The sequence below is a fragment of the Melopsittacus undulatus genome, chromosome Z, assembly GCF_012275295.1.
Source record: "Melopsittacus undulatus isolate bMelUnd1 chromosome Z, bMelUnd1.mat.Z, whole genome shotgun sequence".
NCBI classification, from domain to species: domain Eukaryota; kingdom Metazoa; phylum Chordata; class Aves; order Psittaciformes; family Psittaculidae; genus Melopsittacus; species Melopsittacus undulatus.
In genome coordinates this window covers 84,811,346-84,836,948 of record NC_047557.1, presented here as the reverse complement: position 1 = coordinate 84,836,948, position 25,603 = coordinate 84,811,346, and the positions used below count along the sequence as shown (strand labels likewise).

At 36.5% G+C, this 25,603-nt stretch overlaps 1 protein-coding gene across 1 annotated transcript in view; it reads left to right on the top strand.

Moving 5' to 3' along the window:
* SLC6A2 (solute carrier family 6 member 2) overlaps positions 1-25,080 on the top strand; it is a 66,257-nt gene extending 41,177 nt beyond the window's left edge. The window contains 10 exon segments of the mRNA XM_031051828.2: positions 328-462; positions 4,720-4,823; positions 6,211-6,335; positions 7,087-7,199; positions 9,913-10,041; positions 12,687-12,786; positions 17,795-17,895; positions 20,605-20,772; positions 23,311-23,382; positions 25,005-25,080. Coding sequence (XP_030907688.2) covers positions 328-462; positions 4,720-4,823; positions 6,211-6,335; positions 7,087-7,199; positions 9,913-10,041; positions 12,687-12,786; positions 17,795-17,895; positions 20,605-20,772; positions 23,311-23,382; positions 25,005-25,028 — 1,071 coding nt within the window. The 3' untranslated portion in view covers positions 25,029-25,080.
* Positions 25,081-25,603: the final 523 nt, after the last annotated feature.

The window sequence follows — 25,603 nt, the reverse complement described above, 5'->3', positions numbered from 1 at the left end:
TACATTGTCATGAAGGTATTACCTAGCAGCAGGCGATGAATGTACTTTTTCTTGTAAATGAATAAGCAGCTGAATAGTTAATCAGCAGTCTAATACACTGGTAATGTGTAAGCACTCCAAGTCTTCTATTTCTCAGAACTGTCACCTACTAGTATCAGTAAACATATATACATAAAGGTTCATAACAGCATTTTCCCCCCAAGACACCCTATAAAGAGCTTCCCCATCGAACTGAATGAGCAAAACCAAGAAAATGCTACCTGTAATTTTCACTCCTTAAACCTTCTGTACCAGGTGATTAACCTTTGGGGTCTCTGTTGTCTGCAGGTTGTTTGGATAACAGCCACTTTGCCTTATGTTGTATTATTTGTCTTGTTAATACATGGAATAACCCTGCCTGGCGCATACAATGGAATAAATGCATACCTGCACATAGATTTCAGAAGATTAAAAGAAGCCACAGTAAGTGTACTCTTCTGCTCTCATTCCATTACTACTATTAAACCTGTTGCCCTTGTTATTACAGATGAAAATAACAGAGCTAATTTCTCAAACTGTATAACCACAATTCTGTTTTTGCAGAAGAACTAGTCCACTGTCCCTAAAGGTCTAACTTTCCAACACTCTGACATAACAGAACTGTCTCAGCCTCAACTCAAACTGTTCTGATCACAACAAGTGTACAAGGGCAGTTTCAGGTGTGATAGTCCTTTAAAAAGTCCATGCTTTGACTGAGATGCTGTAAATTGCAGTATCCTTTATACATGCAAATTGAGTCATGCAAAAATCAGTTCTCAAGAGGCTAACAGTTCTGTCAATAAAAAAAAATTGCTTTTTTGAATCATAAGGTTAAATGTTAACTGGGTAAACAAAAATCTGGCCTATGAAAACCGTGCTAAATATACTAAATAAGAGCTAACTCACCTAATCAAATCATGGTCCTTCATACTGATGAGATTTTCAATAGTATGGTGCTCTTATCTTACTATTGAAAGTAATGCACATTTCACTGTATCATTTAATAACATTGCAAGACATTCTCATTAAATAAATACAAACCAACTCAATTTGCAGAGTACCTTGGAACTAAGAGTTATTTCATCCGTTATAAAGCCAGATCTAAGAGTACAGTCACTAACTTACGAAGTTAGCAGCATTTCAGACCTACAAAGAACAATGATCTGGTGACTAGAGTGATCTTACAACATAAATAATTTCTAAGACAGTGGTCTCTCTGTGGATTGGTCATGAGGCCATTCAAATGGTTGCAGAAGTAAAAATCAAGGATGTAGTTCTGCTGGAATGAAACAAACTATTCAGAAAATCTTCAGTTTTCAGAGATGTCTGTAATCTGTACATAGTGGCACTGTACATTACCTATGCATCCTATCTTGATTTCCATGAATATTTAAAAACACACTGAGAGTTAGAATACACACCTATTTTATACACTCTTAGCAAACCAATCCTTCCTTGGCTTTTTAATACTGAATTTGGAAACTGGAATTTCTTCCACAACAGAAATTACCACTAGAACCCAGACCCCATCTCACTCTATTTTGAAATAGTCAAACTGAACGTCTTTCATTACATTCTTTACTGCCACCAAGGCAGTAGCCACCTCGGTAGTTCACATTCATGCATACACATAAATACAAAGATGCAAGGATGAACAAAGTAGGTGCTTAAAGTTTTCTTAAATATTTAAGTGCTGTTTGAAAAGAACATCACAAGTTCAACTAAATGTCAATGGAGCTGTGCCAACTGGCATCAGCTCAGAATCCAAACCTTCATAATCATTGCTGCCTTCTGCTTTTGGAAGGATATTCTGTGCACTGCTCCTCCTTGGCTTAATATTTCTGCAGCTGCTATTTGGATGACCCTAAAGTTATTTGTTTCTAAGACTAACTTTTTTCAGACAACAACAACAAAAAAAAGTTGTTCAAGAATAATAAAAGACTAAAGATCAGTTATAAGAAGTTTCACAAACTGCTTTGTCACATCAGCCTTTCTCCTGCTTGGAGACTGGGATACCTGGTGATGCACTACACTTGTGTGTTTGATTTTGTCCTCAGGCTCCAAAGAGCATACTCCTGCTTTAGCTCTATGTCTGTGTGTTCCTGAATTCTTCTGATTTATGTTTTTCTCTCCCAAATGAAAAATCAAACAAAGAAACATTGTAAGGCACAAACAGTAATGACCTCTGCCAATGCTCCTCTAAAAGACCTGATATATGTCAAGCTCCGCTTCATTTTATAGAGCCACATATCGCACACCACTGAGCAAACCCTGAGACGTGAATTTTTGGGAATACTGAATCCACAAAGAATGTGTCTATAAAAAGGATAGAAAGATACTCATATCTCTTAACTAGACCAATACTTAGCTATGTTCTTTCCTGACTGTCCAGGAGCTACAAAGCCACAATGCACATCTCCACCACACAGATGGATACATTAAACACCTGTTTAAAACAGCAGCTACACTTCTGTTCTGCTAAAGAAATCAGTATTAGAGAATTAAATCATATGTGAGGAAGAGACCCTCAGTCTTTTATATACCTTAACAAGTTTCCTGAAAAAACACACGTTTCCTTTTCACGCAGCACAGTAATTCTTTAAATCTACATACAAAAGACAGAATATGCACTAGTTGCAATGGCATAAACAACTAAACTAAGAAAAAGCTCAAAAGATGATGACTGCCTCACATAAAATGTTTATATTTTTTTTCTTTTTTAATGCATACAAAACCAATATCCTACTGTAAAATATATTAGACTATGCATCAATCAGAAGCCATTCAGCTGAAGTGAATAAGTAACTCGAGCACAAACTTCAAAAGAATGAGCCCCACTGCCTGTTTCACAATCCTACTTTTTTATAGTAAAGGGAATATTTTGCATTTAATCTTAGTTCTAAAGGAATTAATGGCTTCTGCTAATTTTTCCCTTCACCTTGATCTACTCAATTTGTTTCCTAATCAGTTACTATGAGCCAAGACTCTTAATTGACAGATACTTAAGCATACACATAACTGTTTTGGTAGGCAGCAAGTGCTAACCTCTTATTTGAATCATTAGGAATTAAGCATGTGCTGAACGATACTTTAATATTAAGAAAGTAATAATGAGTACAATGCCACTGCCAAGACACAAAGAGCTACAGAGCCACTAAAAACAAACGCCTGGTGGCAGTTATATCGTAAGCCAAAAATATTTTAAGAAAATTCAGGAAATTTGTTTACAACACAACTTATAAGAAGCTTTAAAAAACAAGAAAAATTATAGGAGGCTTTGCATCACCTTGTCGTGCACTCTTACCCACATAAGCACATTTTAGGGGATACAGTCATCTTTAATACCAGCCTTTGTGTGGGGATAGAACATGAAGATGCAACCAGGTACACAAAAGGAATGATCAAGGAATTAATTTTGCAGGATCGTTTTGCTATTTAGTAAAAGAAATCCATGATACCTAAAAGCCCTCTAGGAACTGCAGTTTGAGAGGAATCATATCCACCTATCTACTGGTTTCCAATAAACACGTAGTTTGTTCTTCATGTTATGTTTCAAGTAATTAACTTAAAACTCATAAAACTAAGTTTCTCTACAAATCCAGAGTTCAATAAATGGTCACAGTCTTCAACATGCAGTAGTAGAAAGCATCTATCACTTATGCTGAGAAAAAAAATTGATCACTAATGTGGTTTCATATATCATGTTAGAATAGGATAAGGAAATCTCTCTCCACTAGGCCAAATGTGAGAGCTTAGCTTAAAGCCCCAATGTAGATGGAGCTCATAAGCAGCTTAGATCTGTTAAAATGCCCCTGCTAAATAGATACCTTAGATCTGATTTTATAGAGCTGGGTGGAGATAAATCCAGTACTTTTTTGCAGTCGTGAATTCCAGACCCTTGGTGAAGATGCTTGCTTAAATATCTCTTTGTAGCAATTGAATATGTGGAACCCCAATTAACCAGGGTAAGCTATTTTCAGGCTTCTGATTCAGGACACCAGCAGCATGCATTGTTCCTGACCGCTGTCTGCACTTGGATGCTGAGCTGGATGGTCACTTTAGGAAATGTTATAGCAGTAATAACAGGTTTTCTTTGGTGCACAATCCCTAAAATTACCAAGCTGCATCTAAACTGAAATTTAATGACTATCACAGGAATAACTCCTTTTCCACCTGAGCAGGAAAAGTGACAGATAATGTGTGTGGTTCTGTTCAGAGCACATCACTTGTACTTCAGCTTCTGAAACAGGAAAGCATTATACAAAATGTACTAACAATCCCATGGAGAAAGCTCTCTCATGGGAAAGAAAATGGCCTGTGACTCCTGACCCTTTGTATATTTTTAGTTTTCTGATTGTCCAAATTATCTTGGAACAAGAGCTATTGGAAATGCATTTCTGCCACCCAGGAGAAAAGCCGTGTATCATTTCAGTACTCAGTAAAAGCTCAGAAGTACAGATTCTACTAGGACCCCACAATATGGTAGCACTTGCCCACTGCTTCAGACCTTACTATTTCAGGCTAAACCATTCTGGACCATGACTGTGCTCCATGTGACATCTCATGTGACTGAGAAACACACTCCCATGAGCTTGAATTCTGTTGATTTTTCAAAAGCCATCTGTCTTGTACAATTCTTGCATTTTCCTGATGTATCTTTTGGACTGAACTGACATTGATAATGTTGGTGTCATTATGCAGGTATGGATTGATGCAGCTACTCAGATATTTTACTCCTTAGGAGCCGGATTTGGTGTTTTAATTGCGTTTGCCAGTTACAATAAGTTTGACAACAACTGTTACAGGTAGGCAGCCTGTTCTTTCACATGTTCCTTTACTGTTTCACAGCAATACTATTTTACTCAAACTGCATCTAGAATAAGTACTAAGATATCTATCTTAAGTCTTTTATTACTAATGGTTAGTCTTGCGTAGACATAGCAACCAACCCAAATCTTGAAACACTGTCTTCCTTACTGAAATTTTAGTAACAGGAACCTGCCAAGATATCTGCTGTACAGCAAAACAGAATGGGATTAGGTTTGGACTTTAGACAGCTGTGTAAACTGTGCTTGTGTTTGCCTTTCAAAAGTACCAGTAAGTGCAACAGTGAACAGAGGATGAAGTCTTATTGGTTCAGGAACTAAAAGCAGAAGGATTCCATTTTCCAGCAGTGTTTCTGTGCCTTGGGATTATTTCTGATATTTTATGTTGAGCTCTAATTTAACAATGCACTTTAAATTAAATCAAGTCAGTTTGTAAGTATTTTGCTGAATCACCACCGTGGAAATTCAGCCAGAATTGTTCTGCACCTTCTGAGAACTTCCAACATTTAGAAGTCTTGTTAACATTCCATTTTGGAGTGAAAACAAGCATAACTTTAAATTTTCCCATGAAATAAAAATTCAGAAAGTACATGTGTTATAAATACATTGTGAGCTGAAGGATGGCAAAAAAAAATACGTTGAAATGAGAAGGTACCAGAAAATGCATAGATTGGAACTGTCTCAAGCAGACTGAAAGCCAGAATCATGGAACACTTCCACTCACTTCAGAGTTTTGTACTTAACTGAAAGCAGCCTGGGGTTACCAGCTGATCATTTGCAGTAGGTACTATTACCAAGTTTGAGAACCCTTCAGTTAGTCTTCCAAAATAACAGTTACCATCATCTTCAACTAATTTTCATTAATCTTATAGCTGCTGTGTATATTTCTTCTGTATTTTAATTTTGATTCAAAATGGAAAAAATCCACTTGAATATGAGAAACTACCCTCACAGACAATATGCAAATTCATATTATGTAATTCTTAGCTTAACATATTTGTTCAATATCGCTTCATAAGCCTGGCCTTCCATGTAAAAGTAATCTGTACTTTCATTAAGTACTGTGGTTTAGTTCTAACCATAAAAGCACACTTCAATTCAATAGCATTTGCAACACATTGCTTTTTAATATCTTAATATTTAATAGAACTTTCTTGGTTTGTGGGTTTAACAAAACTCTGTTTTAAATCCAAACAGTAAACAGAAGTTGTTTCCTAGCATAGTATGATGATACAAGCTTTAGATCATCAAGATAGTTTCACAATTAGGATTTTGACAAGAATCTTCCTATGAACCAGTCCTCATCTACTCTTAAAATATTTTTGTTGACTTTTTTTCACTGAGCTGTTCTTCTCTCCATCATTAGGGATGCTTTGCTGACTAGTACCATTAACTGTGTCACAAGCTTCATCTCAGGATTTGCAATTTTCTCCATATTGGGCTACATGGCTCATGAGCACAAAGTCAAAATTGAGGATGTAGCTACTGAAGGTAGGAAATTAATTTTATACTAGTTCTACCCTTTTTCATCCAAAAAATGTGTTTATATTTGTTTCAAACAGTGTGTGAAAATCTTACGCAAATTACTTGAACTAGCTTATTTGGAACTAAAGCTCTGTGTGTAAATGCCTTGCTGAAAAGTGAACTCCAAGTGGTATTGATTCATCTTGTCTCCTCTGAAATGAAGTTCACAAACATCTTGCTCCTCACAAGTTTAGCCTGTCCAACAAAGCAACGTTTACCCCTGTGTAGTATCTTATGAAAGCATTGCTGCTCAGTACCACAGCTACTGGTTTGGATGGTTCTGATAAGTTTAGCTGTAGATTCCTTTCACTGGTAACAGACCATTAATGGTTTCAGTTCCTGTATCTCTCATCCCATCCAAGTTCTTCTGCCAAACAGTAAGGTCCACATCCATATGGCTCCTTCTCTACTACAGAGTTGAAAAACAGCTAGCAATGATGTAAATCCAATAAAAAGATTAATAGAAGCGAAAAAGAATGGGATAGAGATTTTTTTTCTTAGTACAAAACTGTCAGGAGTACATTATTAAAGTACTTTGAACATATTTTTGGTATAACACAAATTTTCTTTTAACAGTTACTCAGAGTGTGATGTGAACTGATGTAAAAGCCAGTCGTATTTTATCTTTTTTAAATGAACACTTTTGTGAGGCTAAGAAACATCATTTGATTTTTTTGTATTTTGTTGGGGTTTTTTTAACTTTTCTTCCCTATTTCAGGAGCTGGTTTAGTTTTCATCCTGTATCCAGAGGCAATTTCAACTCTTTCAGGATCTACATTTTGGGCTGTGGTATTCTTCATCATGCTACTTACTCTTGGTATAGACAGTTCTGTGAGTATTTTTTCCTTCAAGCCTTGACATCTTTCATTTGCTGTTATATTCTGTAACTGGAGAAGTATCAACCTTAAACAGGGGCTTTATTACATCTCAAATAAACATTCTGTATGTTCCCTCAATCTGTTTTCACAGTCACAGCCAACATACCAATAATATTAATCCTGACAGTATATTTTAAAGGCTCACAATATTTAAAAGGTTTAGAAAAAGATCAAGTCTCTTACAAGCCAGTAAATAATTACTTAATGCTGCTTTTTTATGACCTTATAAGAGGGGCTGTTCATCAAGAGTTATTACTATTTTGAAGTATGACCCAACATCACTGTTTTGTTCTTGCCAAAGAGGGATCAAGACATCCTGTTATATTCTGCTTAAAGGTTGATTCATTTCTGGGGGGCAAAAAACCAGGGTCTTTAAGAAATAGTGAACCATGACAAAGCATCCATCATTTTTAGTAGGATAGGGGTTTGTTACTCTTCTAAAACATAGAAGTATTATGGTATTTTTGAATGTACACAGCTAATCTAGAAATTTCTTGCTGGAAATGGCAAAACACAGCATTTCCATTGTTTACAACTTCAGAAAACTTCCTTAATTTTCAAGGACAGGAGAGGGAGAGAATGAATTGACGTGGAGGAGAGCAAAACTGAGTAAAATAAGGCTGCAGAAGGAAGCTTTTATAATCATTGGCAAATAGAATGAGATCTTGTGGAGTAAGGCCTGAGCTGTAAAGGTCAGATTTGGGTCTAAATGTTTCCGACATGTTTGGATTTTTGGATTCCAGCTCACGTTCAGTAAAGTTTGTCTTTATACACAAAGATCTGAATCCTTATTCAAAAGTCTGAGGCACAATTATGTCTGGCTTTGTAGATTGGCCACTTTCCAACTGTAAGCAAACATGAAGAATGGAAAGGAAGGGTTTAGCACACTGAAAAAACATGAATGGCCAGTAGAAGAGGGCAGAATTAAGCAGAAAATACATACTCAGAAGTGTTTAGATCCAAACCAATTAACTTTGTAACAACAGTAAATTTAAGGCAACAAGAAATATTTGAGCAAAAAAGGCACAAGTCTTTAGATCACAGAACACACTTTTCCTACAGGTGGAGAAAGCTCTTTTTTGTGGAGCTGAATAAATAATGTGAACTGAGAAACTGTGGCCAAGTTTAGCCTTTTTCTGTTTAAAAGGCAAAGAATTTGCTTGCTCATGTTTTGTTCATGATTTTTCATAATTTACTCAAGAAAAGTCAGGTCATGGGGTGTGACCACATGAGAATGTGATCTCCTCAAGAATCCCCCCACATTAAGTCCCTGAAGGAAAATGAAAATTTTTAAAGCTAAAAATCAAATTACCCTAAAACTAAAGTGGAATAATTATATAAAACTACCTTTATTCATGCATATAAGCATGCAGTGGCACAGAAATACAGACATCTGTGTGGAACTGTCAAAATGTTTAAGCAAAGAGAAATCTGATTCCTGCAGGTTTAAGCAAGCAACAATAAAAAGGACAGAAAATGGAACAAATGTTTGTAAACATTTTAGAGTAGGTATCTAATTTGGCATAGAGAACTGACAAGAAGAATAAACCAGTGACATTAAGGAATGGTCCTCAGCCAAAACCACTCAAGCATACACTTTCCAGTTTCAACTTCTCCCAAGACCATTTAGGTGCCAACACAGTTACAACTTCTGAGAATATCAAATATTAACCCATCTTGACTTCAGTGCACTCACTGTTGCCCTCATAGACATTGAGAAGTACAAGACAACATGAGGTTTTGGGACATTTTACTTGTGAATATTAGTTACCTTTAAAAAAATTGGTCTACTGCCTCCATCAATTTGGCTCTAGACTGGAATCATTCATTTTCTAGAGAGATAATCCTCTGCTACTGATTTCAACCAGAAACATTGCTTTCATCAAATTCTTACAGGCAAGGGACAGGCTATGCCAGCATGGAATCCAGCCTCCCCAGAACATTAAATATACTCATTTATTATGACAAGGAACTAGAATTCATTTTTACAACTTCCTAGTGGAGCAGAGGCAGAATGCTTTCAATGGTGGAAAGAAATTAAAATTTATAACCACCTACATAACCCAGCAATTTCAATGAAAGCATGGAAAGTACCTTTCCTATATTGCAAAACAAATGCTAATTCAGGCACAGTGGCTGAAGCTCAGCATTAACTTCCAGAAAACAAAGTAAAATTCTTTCATGTTGTCAAGAAAAAGATGTCAAGCTTCCTATGTAGGGATTCTCTCAGATCTATAAAGATTTCTGTCAGACTGGATTTGGTTATTCAATGGCTAAACTGAATCTTTGTTCAGTATGTTTCCCCTAGGTGCTTCTTGTATCTGTCTTTATGTTGGAATTCTCTTCAGAAGTTTGGTTGCTTAAGCTACCAGCTTTTTCCTCAAAGCACATTAAAATGTATATTATTTTTCCCAAAGTACTGTCTACTTACTATCCTGGTGAGCCAGCAAATGGTCACGGAGGATATGGCCACTGAGCCAACAACCACTTGATGTCCAGTTCTCTCACTCAGTTCTTCACCACAGCAGGTGTTAAAACATACCTCCGAATGGCAGTGATCTACAGCTGATATGTCAGTAATCATACAGTAGCTGGAAATTATTTATACAAGTTGCTGTACAACAGCCAGTAGTGCTTAAGCAAAGCTCTTGCCTTCTCTTTCTCAGATGGGTGGAATGGAGGCTGTCATCACTGGCTTGGCGGATGATTTCCAAATTCTGAAGCAGCACAGAAAGCTCTTCACCTTTGGTGTTTCTTTTGGCACTTTTCTACTTGCCCTTTTTTGCATCACCAATGTAAGTACAACAAAAATTCTCATCCATAAGCTACCTTAAAAATGCAAGGTTTTATCATTGGATAGAAACTTGAATAGGTTCAGGTGACTATTTTTGTCATAAATTTTAACACTTAACTTTATGGTCAGAACATTACTCTCAGTCTAAACTACATGAAGTTGCTCTGCTTTTTTGCACAAGATTATTAGCTGTTAACAGAACCTACAAGTCTTTCTTCCAAGGAACTGTCTGTGCTACTGTTGGTTTTGTTTGGGTTTCTGTGTTTTGGTTTGTTTTTTAATTCATGTTAAATGTAACTGTGTTGAGTGCTTAGTCCTGTGTGAGAAACTAAGAATTTTAAGTGACTATTCTCTTGGTCATTTTGCTATTCTCTTCTTGAAGCAAATAAGAAACATTCACTTTATGTGAAAAAAGTTTAGAATAATGATCTCATTCACCAGAGGTTTTCTTATATTCCATCATGTACATAGAGCGTATATTTTATCACCAGGAAAAGCACACAAATAACTTATCCTGAACATCTAGTGACCTGTATTTAGTACTACCATTGTCCTGCATGATCTGCCTCACCAGGCTTTTGACAACTAATTAAAGAATGAGAATCACAGTGTTCTAGTTTGGAGACATTTTTTGATTTTTTTTTATGAAAAAGCAAAACCAACTGAAACTTGAAGAAGCCACCATGAAAGTAGATGTGCTGAAACTCTCTCCAGCTCTAAAACTGGTTCCAGATCTATTATTGAAATAGCATAATCTTATAGGTAATAAAATTCTTTTCACACTAAAAGAATAAGGCAACATCTTTACTCTGGTTTCCTCAAAGTGGAAAAAGTTTGAGACATTAAAAATAGATGCAACATTTAAAATACCTATCTTTTTGATACCATGTTAGGGTTATTGTTACCTGAAGAATTGAACATGCTCCTTCCTTACTCAAATTTTAAACTGGAATAAAATTTCCTGAAGTACAAGCGCAGAAAAAACTCAGTTGTTAAGAACCTGAAAAGTTGGTGCAATTCCACTGCCTTCAAGTGAGCTAAAGCAGTTCAAGATAACAGCCTAGCTCTAGATTTTAAATAATGACACCTGTTTGGACTTCAGTTCACCCCACCAGCTGGAATGCACAAAACTGCCCTGACTTGTCCAATGTATTGGTTCACATAACTGAACAACTTTTCTAATGTGTACAGAATACAAAGAAAAACTCTCATGATACCATCACATTAAATTTATCTGCTTCATGTTGTCCTCGGAAATTTTAAGACTGTATTTTCAAAACATGTTTCTTATGAAACCGTATTAGTCATTCACTTTACTAAGTCTGATAGCAAAGGCATTCATTTAAAGCAGGTGTAGAGCAAAAACAAGAGGTCAAACTCAAATGTCATTTAAGAAGCAACATTTTCTTTCTAACACAACAACCAAAGTTCATTCAGTTTCCGGACAAGTCCCCACAGAATTAAAAATCTAGACAAGGCCTAAGTACTGTTCTCTCTCTATTTGTAAATATGCACAGCTGTTTCAGAAATCTGTATTTCATAAGAGAAAACCAATTGATCACAGAGATTAAAATCACCTACAGATTTAAATTTTCCAAGTGTTGTTTATCCCATTGATAAAACTATGCAGAATAATTCCTTTGTCCTCCCCTTCTGAGCAGGCATAGTTAGATCAAGTTTTGTTGTAAAAAAAATAAAAACAAAAACTTAATGCAACTGCAAACATTTCTGTATTTACACATGACAAAGAATGTTCTGAAACATTTCGTTCTTCAATTAGGTTCAATTTAAAACAAGTAACCATACCATGGCCTTCATTTCTCATCCCTCCAAACTAAATAAAATAAGCAAGAATTTACACAAATTCATACCACATTGTAAAATGAGGTAAAAAGTAGTCAAATTGGAGCTAAAAATAAAGTAGTATCAGTGAAACTAGGCTGTAGTAAATGCATTTACAGTTCTCAGTCATGAACCACTGAAGAACAGAAATGTGTTACTGGGAAGGAAGATGGTCGGGTTTGCTCTCTCCATTGAGCAAAGGCTTACTAGTACCACAGCCAAGAAACCAAACAAAGCTAAGCTGGCTTCACGCTGGGTTGGCAACAGGGACTTAACATGCAACAGCTCTCTTTGCAGGAACATTGGAAAAGAGAGCAGTCTGGGAAAAGGAAACATTCTGAGATTACAGATTCACTGGACTACAGAATAATTTGCTTTAGGAACAAACTGAGTGGTAATGGCTTGTGGCAACTCTTGTAGTGCTCCATTCCTGCTAATAATTTTGAAAGTTGTTCATTCCTGTAGACAGGCCCTGTCCTACAAGCTGCTGAGCGTTCCCTGACTAGCCAGTGCCTTCAGCTTCCATTGAACACAGAGTGCCAAGAACACCCATTAATCATGCCAAGCTGAGGCTTCTGTTTCCCAGTTAAGTGAGGACATGGGTGAAAGGAAGCCTCTTCAGAACTTCAATCTGAGTCCACTGTTTTGTATACAAGCATATACCATGTCTGCAGCATCAGCTCCATATTGAAATACTTGGGTTGAGATAATGTTTCAGGTAAAGGTGATAATTAGATACTAAGCTACTGAGATAATTCTGTTTGTAACTTCTTTTTGTTGCATCTTTTAACTCCCTAATGCTAGGGTGGGATTTATGTGCTCACACTTCTGGACACATTTGCAGCTGGGACTTCGATATTGTTTGCAGTTCTAATGGAAGCAATTGGAGTCTCCTGGTTTTATGGTAAGCACTTCATTTTGCACCTGAAAAATCTTTTCTATAATCCCAAGTGCTCATGACAAGCTTACACATTGCAGGAAAACCAGCATAGTCATGTATACATGAAGCCACAAGTCAGGTGTCATACAGTGATTTTCATCTGATTTATGAATAGCCAGGAATGCAGATGTCTATTGGGCCAAGCTTTGAAACCCTGCACAAAGCCAAAAAGAAAACCCTGCCTTACGAAGGAGACTGCAGTGGGATGGTAATGTTGCTACTTTTGTCAGTACTTTGCAGCTCTTAACATAGCTGATGATTTGCAGTAGCAGGTTTACATCTGGTACTTTCAAAGCAAGCAGATTAGCCTAAAGACTCACTTGTTCCTCCTCATGATTTCTCCAGGCCAATCTCAAGCTCTCCCCATGCAATACAAATAGAGGCAGTTTGTCTTTAGAGTTATTATTCCTATGTTATTCTCTTTTGTCTAAGAAAATATTCTACTTCATTGTAAAGCACTATTGGTTTAAAATGTATCATATTTCACAGACTGGTATGGAATACCCAACATCCTAGGTACCAGAAATAGTACTTTCTAGTATTTCATAATAATTTGCACCACAAAAAGGGTGCAGTAATTCACTTTATCCCCTGTATAGCAATCTTTAGGAGTATTCAGTTGATCTCTGGCACTAGGCTGGAATCACTGTGTGCCAACTGGAGTGCAGTGATGTGCTGTAGTACCCTGACAAAAATACCACTCAGAACTGAAGGCAGGTCTCAGATGATGTGCACATCTTATTAAATGTGGCCATACAGTTCCCTGGTCTTTTAATATATTTTGCCTCCATAAAGTAACATAAATAAAAATCAAGACACTTGATACACAAGTTTCATAAGAAAAAAAGACTTTTTTTCTTCCCCCTCCCTTTATTTTTATTCAGAGATACTGTATGATTCAGTATATAATTGCATTCAGAATTAATGTATTATTCAGAAGGTTCTTAGACATTATCACTCTCATGCCATTTACCTCCCTCAGTCACTTATTTATCCATCAGTTCTGTGCCACCATATTCTTCTAGTCAGACTCTCTCTTGAAGTTAAAAATTGTTGGTAAGTGAATGAGGCAAAAAAATGGCATTCGTGCATAAAGCCCTGCAATCTACTAAAGAAATAGGTTTTAGCTTTAATGTAATAATTCTGTCACTCAACATCAGCATGGACTTAGCAGCTCATATGCTGTTCTCTCTCAAAGTAGTGAAAGCACTGCTTTCCACATACAGCTGTCTCTAATCCTTGTAAAAGAGCTGGATGTGAAAGAGTGATGATGGCTTAGTTTGGAAGCAGAAGCATAAAAATATTCTTCAGTTAGTAAGAGCAAGTTGTTCTCTGCTACTATTAAAAGTAGGATTTACTGCACCTTACAATAGCTAGGCTTTGCATGTGGTTCATGGACCAAGTCAAGTTTAGTCAGATTCTGTTTGTTTGTTGCGTCTTCTGTCCTTCACCATTCTTTCCTTCCTCTCTCCTGCCTCCCTGTAACTGGGAAAATAGCTATTTACTTGTCTTGAGCACTTGACCTATGTTTTTACTGACACAGCATGATCTGTTGCTGTATAAAGGACTTACTGCAGCCCCAGGTGCTATTTAAACTGATTAAAACTGGCATGGTCCTGTCTACCTCTTTCCTTTTTTCACCAGTTGCCTTAATGACCCAGATGAATATTAAGCCAGCCTGAAGGCAAGCATTGACATTTTGGCACAGACCAAAACCATGGAAATTTAGTTCAAATTATACCTGTGACCACTTACTGTGAAGTTTCCTCTTGCAAAAGCCAGCTGTATGTGTAAGACAAGGAAGAGCTAGTTTGTTTTACTATACAGATGTATTTTAGTTGTGGCTGCTGGCTTGTTACCCTTTTTGCCAAGGGGGGGAAATGTTTCCTACTGTTATGCTTGCTTTTACATTAACACAGCTGCTCTTCCTTGGCAATGGTACTGTATGGCTTACTCCCCTCACTGCCACCAGGTGAGGCTCACCACCAATGAGTATCAGTATTGCCCAGAGTTAGAAAGGAGACTCAGGAATAAAAAGGGATGATGGTTGTTACTTCCCTATATGGCTAATCAACAGATACCTCGTTCTGTGCTCTGTTGGATTTGCAAATAAACATTCAACAATGGCTTTTATATTCTTTTTATCCCTTCTTCCTCATTTTCTCAATGCCAATGGCTGCTGAACTGTGTGAAAAAAAAACAATGTATTTTCTCATCTTCTCCTGGGTGACGGCTCGTATGCTTAGGGTTCTTCATTTGATAGATACAAGCTCGCTAAGACAGAAGCAGGAAGTAGGTACATACTGAGCTGTAGCAGAAGCATAGTCAGGAGTATACAGGAGATAATTACTCTCTTTTACTTGGCACTTATACTGCTCCTGGAATACTGTGTCCTGCTTTTGACCCTCAGTAAAAGTCTGTGGTGGTAAACTGATGAGTTCAGTGGTAGGCCACCAAGATACTCAGGAACTGTGAACAATTTTAGTGAACCAAGCTTGTTTAGTCTGGAGGAGTCTGAAGGAGGACCTAGTAGTGGCATTCCAGTACCTACAGGGAAGCTATCAAGAAAGAGAATCAGGCTTTCCACAGAGGTGCACAATGGGAGGACAGAAGACCATGATCAAATTGAAAAGAGGAAAATAATTTTTCTATATAAGGATAAATACACATTGGAACAGTTTGCCCAGAGTGAGCTTGATGGCTCTTTCCTTGGAGGTTTTCAAGACCTAATGGGATGGTGCCATGAGAAAGCTGTTCTGAATTGTTCTGACCTGGATTTGAGCAAGAAACTGCACCAGAGACCTCCCAAGAACTCCTTTGAAAGGAAGAGTTTGATGGTTCTATGATTTGTTGTCATTCCCAGAAGCAAAAAGATAGGACTCATTAATGAAACAGTTTTACTACATTAATTCATGTACAAACTTACAGGTGCTGTTGCCTGTAGCTGTGTTCTATTTTACATGTTGATTCTTACAACAGTTATTTGAAGACACATAGTACAGAAAAAGCATGCTGTTAAAAAAGCAGGCTGAGAGCATGGCCTACTTATCTGCCATTTCCAGTAGAAATTGAACACCAAGCATCATTTGAGCTCTGGCTATGTTTGTCTAGAAACCTATGAATAACATTTTTGGAGCTATCTAGTCCTTCTCTTTGACCTTCTGCACAATGATAAATTTCACTCAGTATTCATAGCAGTTGAAATTCAGTCATGTTAAAGTTCACAGAAGGCCCTGCAAATAGAATTAGATTAAATTTAAAGAGCATTTGCAGATCCTTTTGGCTACTTTTCTTCGACTGTACATAATACTTGGGTGGGGGGGAAGGGACGAAAAATCAAAGAGAAATTTACACTGTAATGTCCAGACCTTAGTAATATGCTACATACTGGCTGCATGTAAAGGACTAACTCAAGCCATCACCATTATTTACATTAAATAGATTAAGTAAATCCTACTTAACTGATCCACATACAAAGAAACAATTATTGTGGTAAACTAAACATTCTCTCTAAGAAACAAATCACAGCAAAAAGCTGCATTTCTGCTGTTTACCTGATGGGATTCAGGATTAAAAGTAAACTTCCTAAACACATCAAGTATAATAAATTACAAACTAGTAGTCTGACATGACAGATTGCACTAGAAAGAACTGCTTGTCTGTGAGCCACTGTCTCTAAAGTATAAAGTTAGATCTCTTTCTTTTTAAAGAAACTGAGGACATTTTTCCTCCATTTATATAAGTGATAATCATTTCATTCTAAAATACAGTGTGCCAAATACAATGGGCTTAGACTAAATTTTTGCAAGATACCTCATGCTAGTAAGTCCTGCCAGAATAGAATCAATTAAAAAAAAAAAAGGGAAGAAGCTACGATTCAAATGAACATTTTACAGTCACTCCATAGTGCATGTTTGCTTTCCATAGTAAATTATAGTACATTACTTAATGCAAAAAAAAATAGTTCTAATAAATACTGAAGGCAGAAAATGCCCCACTGACTGAGGATAAGACAATTTCCAGAAAATCCAAAGCATTCAAGTTCATATGAATTAATATTATTAGAATTAAAAAAATAATACATTTCCCTCATACAGACAAGTTTGATTGATAGACTTGTAGATGATTCAAGATCTTTAGCTAGATTAGGCTAGTACCACTCACAGAAAGCATGTTATTCTTGTGTAATGCTGGTGTGTATTCAGACACAGAATTACATGCTATGTTTATTACTCACATGAACAGGTCATGTATCTTCTCAGGTATCTACAACAACTACATTACTAGATATTTAGCTCCATATAAAAATTAACAATTTTAGAAATTCTAGTTGGTATTATAATTTTCAAAAACACAAACAATACTTTAAAAAAGCCGCCTGTTTCAAGCTGACATAGTTTTGTGCATATTTTCACTGCACAGAAGTTGCATCTCCCTTGTTCCTTAGAAGGTGATAAAAGATGAAATTACATTTGTCAAGTATAATGAATATTCTGTGGTATTCAGCAAAGCACTGAAAAGTAGGTAAAGTACATCAATAAGTGGAAAAAAGAAGCCTCTTTTGATAAATTAAGAATCATATGAATCTACCTTATTATCAGTAAGCAGTTAGAGTAAGGTTCTGGGGTTTCCTTCAGTATACTTGTAATTCTGTTGAGTAATTGGGTCACAATAAGCCACAACTATTGAAAAAATGTGTGTCCCATTCACAGCTTAAATCTTAGTTATTTGTGCAAAGCCACTTTTCAATATAGTGCCAGTTGCAACAGGCGTTAAGTGCTCACAAGCATTTAAGTCTTGGACACAGTGATGTCAAAGACACAAGGTTGAAAGGAGATCAGTGTTGTTATTTTGTATGTTTTCTGATATGGAAATCGTTCGTGTCTGCTTACTAAAAAGGCAGATTTTTGGGGTGTTGCCAGCATCTCGTCAGTTAAGGTTTATGTCAGTCTGATGTTCATATCCCTTCTAGGTGTGGACAGATTTAGTGAAGACATCCAGCAAATGATGGGCTTCAAGCCAGGCCTCTACTGGAGACTGTGCTGGAAATTTGTTAGCCCTGCTTTTTTATTGGTAAGTGCAGATAATTACCTCATCATGGAAAGTATGCCAGTGTACTAGTTCTAGAGCAGGTAATAGGTATCAACAGCAGGATACCCACTGCTATGCCGGGTGTTGTCAGGTTGAACAGAAGACACTCCTTTTTAATTCTTTTATTTCCACAATGGCATTAGTTATATTTGTATAATACATTTCAGTTGTGAAAGAGAATCTAATTGTGGCTGTGGTCATCTTCTGTTCCTTCACTTTAGCAGGATTTAAAGAAAGTGGTTTTTCTTACGGAACACTGAACACTTAGGCAGTGTTGTCTGTCCTGCCAACATCTGTTCATGTTAAACACAAATAATTCTGTTAGGAAAATAAACTAGCCAGGCATAAGAGATGGTGTTAGCAGGAATGTATCTTTCACTGGAGTATACCAAGGTTCTTGGCTGTTTGAATGACACCTCAGAAAAACTAATTCTACACCAACTAATTAGCTATGTGAAACACTGAATATATGTTGTAAATACACATTAAAAGCTGCCTCATGTGAAAAAACAAGTGCTTCATTACATCCAGGGGGAAAAATAATAAATCCTACTGTATGAATTAGGTTTTTTTTTTTGTGTAAAGGTTAGATTCAGGACTAAAATACAGTTTTATATTCGGATCTTTTCCTATGCATATTTGTAAATCAAAAGGTCAGGTTGAATAATATGGAAATTTGACCTCTCTGCGTTTTTAGTAGACTATTAGTCTCATCAAAGCTGTGCGTTTTGAAAGTAGTACTGGTATTCCAAAGATGCTGAGTAGGTTTTTATGAGCTTTCAGATCCACTTTTTTATTTTTAAATACAAAAACTTCTGGCCCCAAAACTTGTCAGTAAGCACCTATGAAGCATATATTGATTATCCTTTTAAACACTTTTCCCTAAGAGGCTTCTATAAAAGCATGTCCTGCAGTAGTTCCAATAGGCTGACTTAAGTGAATGGAAAAATGCTGCACCAACCTTAGGTTTTCACATTAGGAGACTGTTGAAAAATTAGATTGTACAGAGAGATCCAGCAAGCTCGCTAGAGAAAGCTGAAATGAATCTCAGTCTCACCTTCAGGTAGCTTAGGATTTCTTGATGAAGTGGCCCCAATACCATCCTACTATGAACCTAAGGGTCAGAACAAACTTGTAGGTAGTACATCTTTCAGCCATCACAGTGTGCAAATTTTTCCAGCTGCCAGTGCTAAACTAATCAACTTAATTATGGCTATGAATATGTTTTAAAGCCCATAGGAATGATATCACAGTAGATAGGGAACACTGGGCAATTCTGTTATAGCTGTACATTGTCTTGATTTCCTAAAAGGCAACAGGGACATTAAAATCTTAATTTATAGGGGAAAAGTAAAAATAATTTATCTTCTTACAGTCCATCTTTTGGGTTATTATTGAATACATTCATAAAGCACATTACATTAAATTGGCCAAAATATTTTAACTTGATCTGTAAATGAAAACTATAAAAGATAGCAACTAGTATGAAAAAGGTAGTCCAACATTACCCTACAATAATTAAACCTATGTAGTTAGATATAAAGTCTACATAATTAAAACCTGCAAATTTTAGAAGTTTGGCCACTTGTTCTAAGAAACTGCACTTTTTTCTGCCATCTGTATGAAGCATACAAAGTGCCTCGCAAGAACAGACTGAGACCGTAAGCATAGTAAATACAAATTACGAAAATGACAGATTAATTTGGAAAAGGCTACAAAATTGTCAGACATCAGTATAATTCTTGCTCTAATAATCCCATGTATGCTTAGTGCAAGGTGGCCCCTGTTTGGGACTAGTAATGTATTACAGCAGTTCCTAATTCTCTTTAAGAGAAAAGAAGTTAGAGTTGGTCAAGTATCTGATACTGGGAAATATGTCCCTTAATCTTCTTCTCTGTATTGTCTGCAGCTATGGACATCATCCCAAGAAAAATCTCAAAATGGAATTGGTGTTTTCTAACCAAATTTCAGTCTGACCTTCCTTTAACCCAGAGTACTACTCCCTTTGTAACTCTTGGCTCAAAATACTCTAATTTGAAATTGCTATGTGGAGCAATGGAAAACGTATAGGCCTAGAGACCCAAATCATGGAACTCTACATACTACACAACCTATATGGATTTAACAGGAGGGAAATAGGGTAGTATTCCACTCTTACTTGTGTGCATCCTGTACTGGACAGGGTAACACAAGCAGAGAAGAAACCCAAAACCTTTGTTTTCCAGGCCTTAATGCTGCTTGACCTTTCCTCAGAAAAAATGTTATACTGGAGTTTGCATTATGTCTCTCACTGAAAAATGAGTACAAAACTTCTAAATGAAGACTAATATCTCTGTGAAACAAAGAAATGAAAACCAACAGATCCTGCAGAGTTTTTTCTTGACTACATAATCCCTTTTTTACATCTGTAACACTAGTTTAAATGAAGCAGTAGCAGAAAACCACCTGCTATTTCCACCAAAATTTTATACTGTATGTGCCCAAAGTAGCTAAAATACACTGTTAATATTAGAAAATGCATAAAGAACTTCAGCAGTTTAAGTAGTAAGAAGCACAAATAGGATGAAGGTAAATAGCAAAGCTGGTTTGAAATACACCTTAGGTGGGCTGCCTAATAAAATACATATAATTGTTTTTTCACTAAGTTACTTCATCTCAAAACTGTGATTCATTTTATTCTTTCTTCCCTAGTTTGTCGTGATAGTTAGCATAATAAATTTCAAACCTCTGACCTATGATGACTACACCTTCCCTCTCTGGGCAAATCGCATTGGTTGGGGAATAGCATTGTCTTCCATGATACTTGTGCCTGCCTATATTATCTATAAATTCATGAATGTGCGTGGGACCTTTAAAGAAGTAAGTGGAACACTTATAAAATATCATGATACGTTGCTATGTAATTAAGTGGCTGGATAGAAGTTGGCAGCTTGTTTCTCCCAAAACCTATTACTTATGAATGACCTTTTGGATTCAACCATCAGATGGATTGGAATTTTGAGGTAGGATTGCTGCATGCTGTTTGAAATTACCTTTCCATTCAGCACAATAATTCTGAAAAATATTTTTGATGCATGTAAAGAATGCAATGGATAAGATTATTTTTTTCTTATTAACAAAAAATACAAATCATGGTATCTTCATATTCATCTGTGAGATATAGTCTTTACACAGGTCTATCTAAACAAAGGTCAGTCCAAGGTATGCTTTATCAAGCTATACCACAGTGTTGTAAACTGTTATATGTATAAGGTTAATTCAAACCTCTCCTAACTTAGCATTTTAAGAGTCTCTAAACATACATCCACATTCTGGGTAGGTGGGATGCCCCCATAGTAGCCCTGTGTTCAGGATGGCCTTTGTTCCTTTAATGAACAGCCATCAAGGGCAGAAAAAATGCTTTACTGAGTGACAGCAACAGATCCATTTATCTGTGTGTTCTGCCTTTAACAGCAGCCACTTCAGGTTTCATTTCCATTGCCCTTATCCTCTATTTACTGGAATTATTTCAACATTCTCTGAAGGCTAGAATTAATACAGATCTTGCTCTTGATTTCATCAGTAATATTAGAATTCTTGAAAAAAAACTCAATATTCAAGACAGGTGCCGGCATAGATCTCAAAATCATGAAAATTCTTGTATAGTCACTTATGATCTCATCTAGCCTGTTGCTTTTTAACTAATTTGGTAAAAAAGAATCAGGGCACTAGACAGCAGCATCTTGCACTACATAAACTCACTTCATGCACTGTATGCCTGGTCTGTGCACTGAATAAAGAAGAAACTGGGGATAAATAATTTGTGAACATCTTATTCTAATGATTTGCTTAACAAGACATTTAAACCTACAGCCTTAATTGTGTTCTTGTAACCTCATTTGTATGTTTATGTGTAGTATTAGATCTATGTAAAAGAACCTGCAAAAGAGCCTACGCAAAAGGAAGAAACACATCCATTTTTCATTACAGTTCACCTCCTCTTACTTCTCTATCAACTCCTACTTCTCTACCACAGTCCCGTATCCCAGAAGGGTAAAGAAGTAGGATTATAGTTCACTGACCATAACAATTTTACAAAGGTAATAATTTTACAGCCATAGCAAATTAAGTACAGTCTTGAAACCTCTAATGGTGCTCAGATGGAAGACTCCTCACCATTTTATAATATCGGTTTTTATCCCATCATGTCATAATTTTACGACTTAACCTAGACTCTCACTTACATGCGGTTCTATCGCTCTCCTTTCCTACAGCTAGTTAGACAATGGTGTAGCAAGACAGTAATGCTCTTAAGCAAATCACTGTACCACCACAACCACCACCACACAAATGAATAAGCAGAAAATAGGATCCCACCCTATACTTAGGCAGGAAGCTACACTCTCATATAGAACTGGCAAACCCAAAGGGATAAACGTCTTCTTTCTGAAACTGTACAGTCACCTCATTCGATGCTCACCTCAGAAAGGCACCCCAAAGTGGGAACCCCTCTTCACTTGCCCTATTTTCATCAGCTCCAACATTTCAATATTTTGCACAATTTCTAATTCTCATTTCCAGCAATTCTATAAGCCCTTTGTTTAGTTCCATTCCTAGGGGTTTATAAACCTATTTTCTAGTAGCATCTTAGTCAAATAATAATTTATACTGGCCCAGTAGGCTTTAGCCAGCTTGCCCAAGTTCAGTGATATCAGAATGCAAAAACTTTGACGAAACCCACATTTTCTCATTCATTTTGTAGTGTTAGCTAGTTCTGGCTTGCCTTGTACAGGCTCCTATAGTTAGAAATTCTCCAGTTACTTCATGAGAAATACAGCAAAAGTCTAGTGTATTACATCCAAATAACTGCCACAAGATATGATACCCTAAATTGTGACTCTTAGAAGTAAGGGGAAAGGTATGCTCTTAGTCTAATGGGAACTCCCTAAACTGGTTAGAAGTTAATGACAAGACAAAATCCACATGTGTTCCCAAACAGCAGAATGTAGGATAGGCAAGGGAGATGAGCTAGGAAATAATCAGTATCTCCTTTACCTCCCACTGGGACTGAGCAATCCCATTGCAGCACAAACAGAAAAGTGTGAATTTAGGGGATTAAGGCCTATGATACCAACTTGTTCCTGATGTTTTTTCCATATGCACTTGCTAAATATTTGGACTTCATATTTGCATCAACTTTCTACTGTTGCTTCTTATATTAAAGGCTAATGCCAAGGGGCTTAAAATAAGCTTGTTCTTTCAGTGACTAAGTTAAATGCACATGGTGCAGCGATATTAAAGATCTAAGTTACCATTTTATATAAAGTTCATGCTACTTCCCCATTATAGACTGGGGATTACAGACATAATCCCACTTCATATGGCTGACTTTTTTTCTCTTTTTCCCATCTGGTTTAGAGACTAGCTTACTGCATCACACCCGAAAATGAGCATCAACTCGTGGCCCAAGGAAATGTCAGGCAGTTTAAGGTTTGTACTCCTTTCACCAAACTTGTCTCCCAATACCAACCTTTTTCTGTCTTCAGCAGCAACTACAGATTTGAACCAACCTCCTTATAATGGAGGCCTCTGCAGGTCTGTGGTCCTTTATTTCTGCCAGCATGACAAGATGCAGGAGGAATCAGTACCATACCTATCAATTCTTTTGGAAGGCTTTTGGTACCTTCCTTCTTTTACTAAGCAGAACCCTTTATTTTATAGATCACCCAAATTCCATATTTTAGGTTGAATCTGAATACAGTGAGATCTCACTAAGAGACAAAGGTATTTACAAACTATCGTGTACATTTGTACAAGTCACAGTCTTTCTCTCAGGTATGCACAGCAATTTGAAGTCACGTTTCCTAAACTCCAGTTATGTAGCACAATACATGGTAAACAGAAAAATAGACAGTGTCAGAGCTTAGGCACAATGGCCATGATGATGAAACAGTGTGCTAGCTTATGTGGAATCAGCTTTCCCCACAGGCCTGCAGTTGTTTGAAAGTACTGCTGGAGGCTTATTAAGCAGCCATGAAAATATACTATAGGCTTCCAAATAGTGCTTTCCTTTCTGCAAACAAAATGAGCTCATTGAAATAAAGTCCTTTTTGTAGAAGATTAAAAGGATGCAAATGTGAAGCTTGTTACACTTACCAGCATTCATGTTTGACCACTTTCTTTCTTCAAAGTTGAAAGCAACTGGAATGATATACACCACCTCAAAACATGACCCAGATTTTATAGTGGTGGTTTGTATGCTGATATTAAAAAAGAAATTTGTCTTTTGCTTACTCTGAAAAATAGTGTTCGAAGCGTAATTTTTAATTTTATAGAATACAATCCAAGTGTAGATTTATGGGATGCAGAATGAAAGCAAGAAGAAAAGACTTCCTGTTTCATGACCAGAATTTATTTGATGTGGCCAAAACTATGAACTAGCACAGCACCTCTTCCTACCTTCTTTCCTTCATTCCTGTCCTCAGTTGTCTGAGGATTTAATGTTCCAGATGTAAATAATAACCTGATTTTTCCAGAGGCAGATGGTCCTGTGTGAATGGGCTATAAACAGCCATTCCTACAAAGAGTACTGGTCTTCTGAACCTAAATCTCTGATGGCAAAGAAGAAGCAAATGAATTTCACATAAATGTGGAAAGACTGTATTCAGAAATAAATTTCTAATGATACCTCAAACCATGCCAGACACTAGGGAGCATTAATTTGTTGTTTTCAACGAACAGCAAAGAATAGCTTTGTTATTGCTAAAGAATAGTTAGTTATGCTTTAGTTCATAGTTATGCTTTGCTCATAATATTTAAACTTGTAAACAAAACACTGACTACCATAACCAAACAAGTGCAAAAATTTCCTGCTCATATATGTTCAGCAGTTCTGAATTTTAAAACTGAACTAGGAGTTGACTAAAATAGCTTTTCTATTTAGCACATTTCTCATTGGAAACTGGAATCCACAGAAATTTAGTTACAATCTATGTATTATCCTGAAACCTCTTTGTAACTCTAGAATTGTCAACCACTGTATTTAAAAACTTTCTTACTACCATCATTTGAATCAATAATGTTATTTAACAAATATTTCTATTCCTTTACAGCTTCAACACTGGCTAACAATATGACAACCAACAGGTTGAGGAAAAAGCCAACATATTAAGTTAAACTGAGAATACAGAAAAGCCAACTTCAAAGCTCCCTCGATTATGCTTGGACCAGGCTGGCTCAGAGCTTATCTACTGACTCTTTGAGGGAAGAAAACTGCTCTCTGTTCTCAATGCCTCCCTTCTATTACTTGGCTTCAAATGATCTTTAAAGACTGTTTAATTTTCCTTACATCCTTTGGTGCCATGAGATCCCTACATGACCAAAACTTGTGAGTTTTGCTATTGATAGAAGTGGAGGAGGTGGGAGCAGAGAAAAAAGCAATCAACATAAGTTAAATGCTCTTTTAGTGTGAAGAAGTCAATTAAAATTTTCTGACAGTAATGATTACTTCAGATATTCATGCCACGACCTATTTTAAACCAACAACACCTGAACGTTCTTAGACGTAAGGGAAGAGTGCATCTCCATTATGAGGAAAGAGCAATTTTAACTATGTACTAATATAATTAGCTTTCTTGCCATACTATCTTTGGGGATATAAACTGAAAACTCATTACTACATTTTCAGTGGTTTGATATTGATTTTCTTCTC